The sequence below is a fragment of the Loxodonta africana genome, chromosome 7, assembly GCF_030014295.1.
Source record: "Loxodonta africana isolate mLoxAfr1 chromosome 7, mLoxAfr1.hap2, whole genome shotgun sequence".
Taxonomy (NCBI): domain Eukaryota; kingdom Metazoa; phylum Chordata; class Mammalia; order Proboscidea; family Elephantidae; genus Loxodonta; species Loxodonta africana.
Window position 1 is genome coordinate 1,004,248 of NC_087348.1, and position 12,735 is coordinate 1,016,982.

General features: G+C 48.7%; 1 protein-coding gene across 3 annotated transcripts in view; it reads left to right on the forward strand.

Moving 5' to 3' along the window:
• The window catches only part of AP2A2 (adaptor related protein complex 2 subunit alpha 2), a 97,992-nt gene that overhangs the window by 57,800 nt on the left and 27,457 nt on the right, over positions 1-12,735 (forward strand). For all 3 annotated transcript variants that reach the window (XM_064287552.1, XM_064287553.1, XM_010602439.3), the window contains exons 5-6: positions 3,338-3,467; positions 4,694-4,795. In XM_064287552.1, the coding sequence (XP_064143622.1) occupies positions 3,338-3,467; positions 4,694-4,795 (232 nt within the window). The remainder of the gene's footprint in view (positions 1-3,337; positions 3,468-4,693; positions 4,796-12,735) is intronic.

A 12,735-nucleotide genomic window follows, 5' to 3' on the forward strand; every position in this document is an offset into this window, starting at 1 on the left:
TGTGTGAATGTGTGTGCAAGTGTGCACACGTGTGTGCAAGTGTGCACACATGCGAGTGTGTGAGCACATGTGTGAGTGTGCGCGTGTGTGGGGAGATTAAAAGCAATAAGAAGGAATGTCAGTAGCCTTGTCTCGGGGCCTCGCACTCCTGCCGCCTCCACTGAGAGTGCCTTCCCTCGATGGCCGCTCGTGCCCTCGGTCCCACCTGTGTGTCTTGCCACAGAGGTCCCTCCTGGTCTTCCTGGCCCCTCCTCGCTTACACGCTGGCATTCTCTGCCCTTTCACCACATGTATGTTACCGTCTCTGCCCTCAGGATGCAGGCTTTCTGGTCCAGAGGTAGCTGTCTCTGACTGCTGCTTTGTCTCTAGCATCTGGAGCAGTACTTGGTGCGTAGAAATGCTTGAGTAAATGAACACGAAAGCAGACCAAGGTGGTCTCTGAGATGGAGAACCCAGTAAGTGAGCCAAAGTATTCAGAAGGAGAGAGGACATTCCCTGAAACAGAAGACGCACCGCACCTGTGGGCAGAAAGGAATAGGAAGGTCAGGTCGCGGCACAGCCTGGATGAGCTGTTGGAATGGGAGGATGAGGCAGGCCATGGGGGCAGTGCTTCCAGGATATGGGGAAACCAAGTCTGGGCTGGTGCTGCTGGCCCCAGCTGAGCTGTCCTGTGAGAAAAAGGGAACAGGCGGGCTCTCCTGCGTCAGAAAGCTCAGGAACACAGCGTCCGTGAGCCTGTTTGAAGAAAACCAGCAACTTGAAATCCAGCTGGGCGATGGGCGACTTGGAACTGAGGTCTCAGGAATGGAGGCCGTGATCCGGGGCTGGCGTGGGTGCAGGTGGGAGACAGGATGGTGGACAGAGGAGCAGCGAGTGATGCAGACGGAGACACAGTGGACGTCATGTTTCAGAAATGGGGATGTTTGTTGGAGGGATGGGATATCCACTTCCCAGTCGATAGCTCTTGGGAAGCGTGGTCTTGGGCGGCCAAGAGCGTATCAGGCAGATGCCCTGCTGGCATTCTGGCTGCCCGTCAAACCACCAACATGAAGTGGGGGAGCAAAAAGTGGGGCAGGTATCCTTGCACTCCCTAGGATCTTTGCATCCAAAAGAAGACTGTTATCCAAATAAGTCTTTCCTTGGAATAGTGTGTGTGTGGCGGAGATGAGGAATAAGAAACCAGAAGGGGGCGGGCAAGTGGGAAGACAGCCCCCAAACCCTTTCTTTTTTCTAAACGGGCAGCAGTTCCGACCTAATCTCACTGAGGCCTCCGAGTGGAGTGCTGGCTATTGTTCCGGCTGTGCTGACGTCACTGGAGAGCTCCGGGGCTGTTCCTCGACCGCGCCTCGGCCACCTGTTCCCAGCTGTTAACGACTTGGCCGGCGGCGCTCCTCGGCCATCTGTTCCCAGCTGTTAGCAACTTGGCCAGGGACGCGCCTTGGCCACCTGTTCCCAGATGTTAGCGACTTGGCCAGGAGCGCTCCTCAGCCACCTGTTCCCAGCTGTTAATGACTTAGCCAGGGGCGCGCCTCGGCCGCCTGTTCCTGGCTGTTAGCGACTTGGCCAGGGCAGGGGAGGCGGACAAAGCACAGGATGTTCTCTGCACCCCACCCCCCCGCCACATATTCAAACCAGAGAGGACAACCTGACAAACGCCGCCCATCCCACGGGGCCTGGGCTGGCCCATAACCTCCATCTGTCTAGAGAGAGAGAGCATCCACCTCCAGCTCCAGGCCCTGGGCTTCTGGGTCCTGAGTGCTGCTTTTCCCCACCAGCCCAGGAACATGACCCAGCCTGGTTTGGAAGGCAGGGCGTGCACGGATGAAGGGCAGAGGGAGCAGTCACAGCTGTGTGACATCGTCACGGTGTGGCTGTGGGGAGGATTTGAGCCCCTGGCCCTTTCTGGGCACAGTAGTAGTGCCAGTGCTTTCAATGCTGTTATGTTCTCGCCCTCGTCACTGGCAGGCAAGAGGTACCTTAGCTGGAAGTGCGCATGCAGGGGGCGAGGAGAGGGCGAGGCCAGGAAGAAGGCTGCCAGGGGACCCCGGGAGGTCTGTGGTGTGCGGGTCTCTGTGCTTACAGTGATGACTGTGTGTTCAGTGAGCTGATAAAGAACAAACCAACTTGAGTTCACACGTGGTGTGCGGGTCTCTGCGCTTACAGTGTTGGTTGTGTGTTCAGTGAGCTGATAAAGAACAAACAAACTCGAGTTCACACGTGGTGTGTGGGTCTCTGTGCTTACAGTGCTGGTTGTATGTTCAGTGAGCTGATAAAGAACACACCAACTCGAGTTCACACACTTAATGAGGAACGTCGGTTGAATAGCATTCAGGCTGCATAGCCAAAGTTGTATTCAGCAGTCGAGAAGGATTTGAGAAATGCATTTGGAGGCAAGAATGTTAACACTTGAGACTTCTGTTGGCAAGTCCACTGTGGGCCCTGCACTGTTGGCCCTTCAGGGAAGATGGTGCCATCGCCATGGTCATGGGCAGTGAGCATGGGTGTGAGTGCACCAGACCGTTCTGATGTGGTTCAAGCCTACGAGTCCTGAGCCCGCCAAACTCAGAGCCCTGGCCCCTCTTGCCCTGACGACTCTGGGGGTCTGTGAGCAGCTCTGGTAGAGGGCAGCGTGCTGGGCCTGTGTGGCAGCAGTGGGTGGCCTGCGAGCAGCTCTGATGGAGGGCAGTGTGCTGGGCCTGTGTGGCAGCAGTGGGTGGTCTGCGAGCAGCTCTGATGGAGGGCAGTGTGCTGGGCCTGTGTGGCAGCAGTGGGTGGTCCGCGAGCAGCTCTGATGGAGGGCAGTGTGCTGGGCCTGTGTGGCAGCAGTGGGTGGTCTGCGAGCAGCTCTGATGGAGGGTTGTGTGCTGGGCCTGTGTGGCAGCAGTGGGTGGTCTGCGAGCAGCTCTGATGGAGGGTTGTGGGCTGGGCCTGTGTGGCAGCAGTGGGTGGTCTGCGAGCAGCTCTGATGGAGGGCAGTGTGCTGGGCCTGTGTGGCAGCAGTGGGTGGTCCGCGAGCAGCTCTGATGGAGGGCAGCGTGCTGGGCCTGTGTGGTAGCAGTGGGTGGTCCGCGAGCAGCTCTGATGGAGGGCAGTGTGCTGGGCCTGTGTGGTAGCAGTGGGTGGTCCGCGAGCAGCTCTGATGGAGGGCAGCGTGCTGGGCCTGTGTGGCAACAGTGGGTGGTCTTCAAGCAGCTCTGATGGAGAGCAGCCTGCTGGGCCTGTGTGGCAGCAGTGGGTGGTCTGCGAGCAGCTCTGATGGAGGGCTGTGGGCTGGGCCGGTGTGGCTGCTGTGAGTGGTTTGCACACCAGTGGCGCTCATCAGGGCTGTCTCTCTCAGGGACACCATGGACAGCGTGAAGCAGAGCGCTGCCCTGTGCCTCCTGCGCCTCTACCGGACGTCCCCTGACCTGGTGCCCATGGGTGACTGGACGTCCCGAGTGGTGCACCTCCTCAATGACCAGCACCTGGTGAGTGTCAGGGTCGGGCTCCTTGCCTGTGGAGTAAGCTGACCAGCATCTGGTCAGTGTCGGGGTCGGGCTCCTTGTCCCTGGAGTAAGCTGACCAGCATCTGGTGAGTGTTGGGGCCAGGCTCTGCGTCGCCCACTGAGTAGGCTGTCTTGAAGTGGCCCTTGTGAAAGCAGCCAGTGCACTTTCTTACGATGCCCAGGGACTACGCAGGGATGTTTAAGCAAGTCTTTTGTTACACCTGCATGCTTGCTGAGCTAGGTCGTTCACATCTTCAGAGTCGATAAGTATCGTTCCTTTATCTCAGTCTTTTATATTTGTGAAAGAATTTCCATGCTTAACCAGAACCTCTTTCCAGAGATAGGTTTACACCGTGAATGGCTTTAGTTGTCCTGGGACTCTAGCAGGACCTCCCCTATGCTTCGAGTAAGACTGTGTGTACCCTGGGGTTTTCGTCTGTCTCCCCATGGCTGGCAGCGTGCAGAGGCCCCACAGGGAGGGGGCTGTGCTGCTTTGGCTTGGTGCATGTCACCCCACGGGTTCTCAGCTAGATTGCAGAGACACGACCTGGACCACATCTCAAAAAGGGGAAGGAGGATCTTTCTAAGGTACCTTTTCTACAATCTTAGTTTTGGGTAGTAAAGACTCAAATGAGTCTAAAGATAAAAATGTCATCCTCTGTAAACTGCCCCATAGGGTTTCCAAGGAGCAGCTGGTGGATATCAACTGCCAGCCTTTTGGTTAGTAGCCAGATGCTTAACCACTCTGGCACCAGAGCCCCGTAATCAGCATAGAATGACTTAAAGCAGGTGGCAAAGGCAAAGAGACAGAGGACAGACAGGTGAGAGGTGAAGAACAGTGAGAAGATAGAGAGGGCAGCACTGTAGCCATACAGGCCTCCCGGGGCCCAGAAGGGGGCTGCTGCCAGCTGCCTTACCACGCAGGGCCAGGCTAATACTGGGAGGTCCCAGTTCCAAGGAGGAGCTGGAGAGAAGAGAGCAGCCTGTCTGATCCCTCTCACCTTTGAGGACGCGGTGAGCCGGCCAGTCCCATGTGTTGGGGCCTGAGACGGCCTGTGGGCTGCCTGCCAACTTGTTGCTCTTGTTTGGAAAGTGAGTTTAAAACAGTCAGCTCCAAGTGTTTTGATTGGAATCAAAATACGTACTATTGTGTGTGTGTGCTACTGTTGTGTGCATGTGTTACTGTTGTGCACCTGTCTTTCCTTCAGGGCGTGGTGACTGCTGCCACAAGTCTGATCACCACACTAGCACAGAAGAATCCGGAAGAGTTCAAAACCTCTGTCTCCTTGGCTGTCTCCAGACTAAGCAGAGTAAGTGTGTTGATGGGGAGACGCAATCAGGGCTGCGTTTCTGCTGTACTTATTTAATTAGTACATTTGTTTACTCCTTTTAGAATGCAGGGTGTTTGGCCAAATTTGTAAAGGATGAAAGCTCTCTCAGCTGCGAGTTGATTGGCTTTCTTTCTAAGCTTTTGTAAACTGTGAGATGTCGTGTCCACATGGAAACGTGTACAGAGCAGGGACGTCCTGACGGTGGCGTCCTCGTGTGAGCCACCTGTATCCACTGTCCAGATCTAGCAGGAGTACCTGGAAGGCCCTCCTATCCCCCAGGCCTTTTTCCTCACTCCTCACCAGAGGGCATCGCTGCCCTCACCTGGGCACCTTCACTTCCTGCTCTCCTTCAGCTGTGACCACCCGAGCACGCACCCCCAGCCTGCAGTTTCGCTTTGCCTGTGTTCTGAATTTTACGTAAGTGGAAATGCAGTGTGCGTTCTTTTGCGTTTGACTTGTTTAGCTCAGCATTGTTTGTGAGTCTCCTGTTTACTTTGTGTAGCTGTTGTCCCCTCAGTTCTGGTGCTGTGTGGAGTGCCATCAGACAGCCGTGCCACAGTGTATTTGTCCATCGTGGTGTTGGACATTCAGCTCGTTTCCACTGGAGGCAGTTATGGATGACCCACCGTGAGCGTTCTCGGGGCATCTCTTGGTGTCCATGTGCCTGGATTGATGGTGGGCATAGGGAACCAGCCCTCCGACTTCAGGAAGGTGCTGACCATCTGCCTGGTGGTGGGACCCGTCGGCTCCCCAACATGCCCGAGTTCCTGTTGCTGTGCGCCGCGGCCAGCAGCTGGTTGTTGGTTTTGGAGACCCTAACCACTCTGGCGAGTGTGCAGCAGGCTTTCATGTGGTGTAAACACACACTGGTCTGCCTGTCAGTGAGCTTGAGTAGCTTTTGTCCTTGCTGGCCGTTTGGATGTCTTCTTGTCTGAAGTGCCTGTTTAAGTCTTTTCCCCATTTTTCTACTGGGATGCCTTCTCTGTTGCTTTATACCAGTTCTTTATATATTTTAGATATGAGCACTTTGTTGGTTATATTAGGTTGGTTGTTGTTGTTGTTAGGTGCTGTTGAGTTGGTTCGGACCCATAGCGACCCTGTGTAGCACAGAACGAAACCCTGCCTGGTCCTGCGCCATCCTTACAATCGTTGTTATGCTTGAGCTCGTTGTTGCAGCCACTGTGTCAATCCATCTTGTTGAGGGTCTTCCTCTTTTCCACTGACCCTCTACTTTACCAAGCATGATGTCCTTCTCCAGGGACTGATCCCTCCTTACAACATGTCCAAAGTATGTAAGATGCAATCTTGCAACCCTTGCTTCTAAGGAGCATTCTGGTTGTGCTTCCTGCAAGACAGATTTATTTGTTCTTCTGGCAGTCCGTGGTATATTCAATATTCTTCGCCAGCACCACAATTCAAAGGCATCAACTCTTCTTTGGTCTTCCTTATTCATTGTCCAGCTTTCACATGCATACAATGCTGCTGAAAATACCATGGCTTGGGTCAGGCGCACCTTAGCCTTCAAGGTGACATCTTTGCTTTTCAGCGCTTTAAAGAGGTCCGTTGCCCAATGCAATGCGTCTTTTGATTTCTTGACTGCTTCTTTGGGTGTTGATTGTGTATCCAAGTAAAATGAAATCCTTGACAACTTCAGTTCTCCATTTAACATGATGTTGCTTATTGGTCCAGTTGTGAGGATCTTTGTTTTCTTTATGTTGAGGTGTAATCCATACTGAAGGCTGTGGTCTTTGATCTTCATTAGTAAGTGCTTCAAGTCCTCTTCACTTTGAGCAAGTAAGGTTGTGTCCTTTGTATAATGCAGGTTGTTAATGAGTCTTTCTCCAATCCTGATGCCCCGTTCTTCTTCATATAGTCCAGCTTCTTGGATTATTTGCTCAGCATACAGATTGAATAGGTATGGTGAAAGGATACAACCCTGACACACACCGTTCAGTATCCCCTTGTTCTGTCTAAACAACTGCCTCTTGATATATGTACAGGTTCCTCACGAGCACAACTAAGTTTTCTGGAATTCCCATTCTTTGCAGTGTTATCCATAGTTTATTATGATCCACACAGTCAAATGCCTTTGCATACTCAATAAAACACAGGTAAACATCCTTCTGGTATTCGCTGCTTTCAGCCAGGATCCATCTGACATCAGCAATGATATCCCTGGTTCCACCTCCTCTTCTGAAGCCAGCCTGAATTTCTGGCAGTTCCCTGTCGATATACTGCTACAGCCGCTATTGAATGGTCTTCAGCAAAATTTTGCTTCCGTGTGATATTAATGATATTGTTTGATAATTTCTGCATTTGGTTGGATCACCTTTCTTGGGAATAGGCATAAATATGGATCTCTTCCAGTCAGTAGGCCAGGTAGCTGTCTTCCAAATTTCTTGGCATAGACAAGTGAGCGCTTCCAGTGCTGTATCCGTTTCTGGAAACATCTCAATTGATATTCCATCAATTTCTGGAGCCTTGTTTTTCACCAGTGCCTTCAGGGCAGCTTGGACTTCTTCCTTCCTGAACATACGCTACCTCTTGAAATGGTTGAATGTCGACTAATTCTTTCTGGCATAAAGACTCTGTGTATTCCTTCCATCTTCTTTTGATGCTTCCTGCATCGTTTAATATTTTCCCCAGGGAATCCTTCACTATTGCAACTCGAGGCTTGAATTTTTTCTTCAGTTCTTTCCGCTTGAGAAACGCCGAGCGTGTTCTTCCCTTTTGGTTTTCCATGTCCAGGTCTTTGCATGTGTCATTATAATACTTTACTTTGTCTTCTTGAGCTACCCTTTGAAATCTTGTGTTTGGTTCTTTTATGTCATCATTTTTGCCTTTTGCTTTAGCTACTCAATGTTCATAAGCAAGTTTCAGAGTCTCCTCTGACATCCGTCTTGGTCTTTTCTTTCTTTCCTGTCTTTTCAGTGACCTCTTGCTTTCTTCATGTATGATGTCCTTGATGTCATTCTATAGCTCGCCTGGACTTTGGTCACTAGCGTTCAGTGCGTCAAATCTGTTCCTTGAGATGGTCTCTAAATTCAGGTGGGATATACTCAAGGCCATATTTTGGCTCTCGTGGACTTGCTCTGATTTTCTTCAGTTTCAGCTTGAACTTGCACATGAGCAGTTGATGGTCTGTTCCACAGTCGGCCCCTGGCCTTGTCCTGACTGATGATGTTGAGCTTTTCCATCGTCTCTTTCCACAGATGTACTCGATTTGATTTCTGCGTGTTCCATCTGGCAAGGTCCATGTGTATAGTCGCCGTTTATGTTGGTGAAAGAAGGTATTTGCAGTGAAGAAGTCGTTGGTCTTGCAAAATTCTGTTATTTGATCTCTGGCATTGTTTCTATCACCAAGGCCATATTTTCCAACTACTGGTCCTTCTTCTTTGTTTCCAACTCTCGCATTCCAGTAATTGTCAATGCATCCTAACTGCATGTGCAGTCAGTTTCAGGCTGCAGCAGCTGATGAGAATCTTCAACTTCTTCATCTCTGGCCCCAGTGGTTGGCGTGTGAATTTGAATAACAGTCCTGTTAACTGGTCTTCCTTGTAGGCGTGTGGATATTATCCTATCACTGACAGCGCTGTACTTCAGGTTAGATCTTGAAACGCTCTTTTTGACGATGAATGCAACACCATTCCTCTTGAAGCTGTCATTCCCAGCACAGTAGACTATATGACTGTCCGATTCAAAGTGGCCAATACCAGTCCATTTCAGCTCACTAATGCCTAGGATATCGATGTCTATGTGTTCCATTTCATTTTTGATGATTTCCAATTTTCCTAGATTCATACTTCGTACATTCATGTTCCGATTATTAATGGATGTTTGCAGCTGTTCCTTCTCATTTTGAGTCGTGCCACATCAGCATACGAAGGTCCCGAAAGCTTTACTCCATCCACGTCATTAAGGTCGACTCTACTTTGAGGAGGCAGCTCTTCCCCAGTCATCTTTTGAGTGCCTTCCAACCTGGGGGGCTCACCTTCCAGCACTGTATCAGACAGTGTTCCGCTGCTATTCATAAGGTTTTCAAGGGATGATTCTTTTCAGAAGTAGACTGCTAGGTCCTTCTTCCTAGTCTGTCTTAGTCTGGAAGCCCAGCTGAAACCTGTCCTCCATGGGTGACCCTGCTGGTATCTGAATACTGGTGGCTTAGCTTCCAGCATCACAGCAACACGCAAGCCCCCACAGTACGACAAACTGACAGACACATGGAGGATTTATTATTTATTAGGTTTATTTATTTTTTAATGGGTTGGTGGTGGTGGTTGTTAGGTGCCGTCGAGCCGGTTCTGACTCATAGCGACCCTATGCACAACAGAAGGAAACACTGTCCAGTCCCATGCCATCCATACAATCGTTGTTATGCTTGAGCTCATCGTTGCAGCCACTGTGTCAGTCCACCTCGTTGAGGGTCTTCCTCTTTTCCACTGACCCTGTACTTTGATAAGCATGATGTTCTTCTCCAGAGCCTGATCCCTCCTGACATGTCCAAAGTATGTAACGCGCAGTCTTGCCATCCTTGCTTCTAAGGAGCATTCTGGTTGTACTTCTTCCAAGACAAATTTATTCGTTCTTCTGGCAGTCCATGGTATATTCAATATTCTTCACCAACACCACAATTCAAAGGCATCAATTCTTCTTCATTCTTCCTTATCATTATCCAGCTTTCACATGAATATGATGCGATTGAAAATACCATGGCTTGGGTCAGGTGCACCATAGTCTTCAAGGTGATATCTTTGCTCTTCAACACTTTAAAGAGGTCCTTTGCAGCAGATTTACCCAATGCAATGCGTCTTTTGATTTCTCGACTGCTGCTTCCATGGCTGTTGATTGTGGATCCAAGTAAAATGAAATCCTTGACAACTTTAATCTTTTCTCCCTTTATCAGGATGTTGCTCATTGGCCCAGTTGTGGGGATTTTTGTTTTCTTTATGTTGAGATGCAGTCCGTACTGAAGGCTGTGGTCTTTGACCTTCACTAGTAAGTGCTTCAAGTCCTCTTCACTTTCAGCAAGCAAGGTTGTGTCATCTGCATAACGCAGGTTGTTAATGAGTCTTCCTCCAATCCTGATGCCCCATTCTTCTTCATATACTCCAGCTTCTCGGATTGTTTGCTCAGCATACAGATTGAATAGGTATGGTGAAAGGATACAACCCTGACGCACACCTTTCCTGACTTTAAACCAATCAGTATCACCTTGTTCTGTCAGAACAACCGCCTCTTGATCCATGTAAAGATTCCTCATGAGCACGAATAAGTGTTCTGGCATTCGCATTCTTCACCATGTTATCCATAGTTGGTTATGATCCACACAGTCGAATGCCTTTGCATAGTCAGTTTGTCATACTGTGGGGGCTTTTGTGTTGTGGAAGCTATGCCACTGGTGTTCAGATACCAGCAGGGTCACCCATGGAGGACAGGTTTCAGCTGAGCTTCCAGACTGAGACGAGGAAGAAGGATCCAGCAGTCTACTTTTGAAAAGCATTAGCCAGTGAAAACCTTATGAATAGCAGCAGAACACTGTCTGATATAGTGTTGGAAGTTGAGCCCCCTAGGCTGGAAGGCACTCAAAAGATGACTGGGGAAGAGCTGCCTCCTCAAGGTAGAGTCTACCGTAATGACGTGGATGGAGTCAAGCTTTTGGGACCTTCATTTGCTGATGTGGCACGACTCAAAATAGAAGAAGCAGCTGCAAACATCCATTAATAATCGGAACCTGGAGTGTACAATGTATGAATCTAGGAAAATTGGAAATGGTCAAAAATGATATGGAACACATAAACATTGATATCCTAGGCATTAGTGAGCTGAAATGGACTGGTATTGGTCATTTTGAATCAGACAATCATATAGTCTACCGTGCTGGGAATGACAGCTCAAAGAGGAATGGTGTTGCATTCAACGTCTAAAAGAACGTTTCAAGATCTATCCTGATGATTATGCATTAGTACAGTTAAAAAAACCAAACCAAATTCCTTTGCCGTCCAGTCAATTCCAACTCACGGCAACCCTGTATTATAGAGAAGAACTGCCCCATAGAGTTTCCAAGGAGCAGCTGGTGGATTTGAACTGCTGACCTTTTGGTTAGTGGCTCTAGCGTTAACCACTACGCCATCAAGATTTCCTTTATGTACATATAATACTTATAAACGTGTAATTTTTTTTCCATTTAAAATTTTTTTATTTTGTTGAGAATATACAGAGCAAAATATATGCCACTTCAGCCGTTTCTGCATGTACAGTTCAGTGATACCGATTACATTCTTTGAGTCGTACAGCCATCTTCACCCTAATTTTTTAATTGTTCCTCCGCCATTTGCATAAACTCACTGCCTCCCAGGGTTCCTGTCCAATCTTTTGAGTTGCTGTTGTCACTTCAATCTCATATATGTAGTCGTAAAAGAGCACAGTGCTCAAGGCAGACATTTTTTTTACTGGTTAAGTTAAACTATTGTTTGGTTGTAAGAAGATATTTTTGGTTTAAGTTTTAAAGACTATCTAGGAGTAATAGTTTTCAGGGGTGCATCCAACCCCCTTGGCTTCAAAAAGTCTGGCGTCCATGAAAATTTGAAATTCTGTTCTATATCCCCCCTCCTTTTGATCAGGATCCTTCTATAGAATCTTCGATCAAAATGTTTAGTAATGGTAGCTGGGCACCTTCCAGTTCTTCTCGCCTCATGGCAAAGGGGGCAGTTGTTCTTGGAGGCAATTAGCCACACATTCCATATCCTATTCCTGACTCTCCTGTTGCTCCAAGCAAATAGAGACCAGTTGTCATGCCTTGGATGGCTGCTTGTAAACATTTAAGATCCCAGGCCTTATGCAACGAACTAGGAGGTAGAGCAGAAGCACTAAACGTGTTATTAGACCAATTAACTGGGACGTTCCATGAAACCATGACCCTAAACCTCCAAACCAAGGAACCAAATCTCATGAGGTTTTTGGTCGTTCATAAACAGACTCAGCAGCTCCTCTTTTTTTGTTGTTGTTGTAAATCTATCTACCGCACAACTTTTGCCAATTCAGGTTTTTACAGATGTACAACTTAGTGACAGCAATTACAGTAATCATCTGTGCAATTCTCCCCCTAATCAACGAGATTTCTCCATCGCTGTTAACCTCCCTTTTCCCCTCCCTCCTGTCCCTGGTAACCACTAATAAAGTTTGGTTTCTATACGTTTGCCTTTTCTCGTATTTTATTTGAGTAAGATCATAGAATATTTGTCCTTCTGTGACTGATTTATTTTCCTCAGCGTAATGTCTGCAAGTTCTCGTCATACTGTAGCTTGTGTCAAGACTTCATTTCTTCTGCTGGCTCAGTAGTGTTGCGTTGTATCTGTGGACCACAGTTGTTTGTCTGTTCATCTCTCGACGGGCATTTAGATGGTATCCCCCTGTTGGCTGTTGTGAACGCTGCTGCAGTGAACGTTGGTGTACAGGGCTCTGGTGGAGACTCTTGCTTTCGAGTATTGGGTGCGTACCTGGGAGTGGAGTTGCTGGGTCCTGTGGTGGTCTATGTTTCGTTTTTTGAGGAACTGCCACACTGTTTTCCGCAATGGTTGCACCATTTTGCATTCCTAGCAGCAGTGGCTAAGGGTTTCAGTTTATCCCCACATCCTCGTGAACACTGGTTATTCTGTTTTTTTAATCTTAGCCATCCTAGTGGGAGTGAAATGGTATCTCATTGTGGTTTTGATTTGCATTTCTCTGATGGCTAATGACGCTGAGCGTCTTTCCATGTGTTTGGTGGCCATTTCAGTGTCCTCTTTAGGGAAATGTCTGTTCGAGTTCTTTGCCCATTTTATGATTGTGTTACTTGTCTTTTTGTTGTTAAGTTGTCAATGCTTTATATATATTTTGGTTATTAGATTCTTATCAGACGTATGGCTTCTAAAGATATTCTC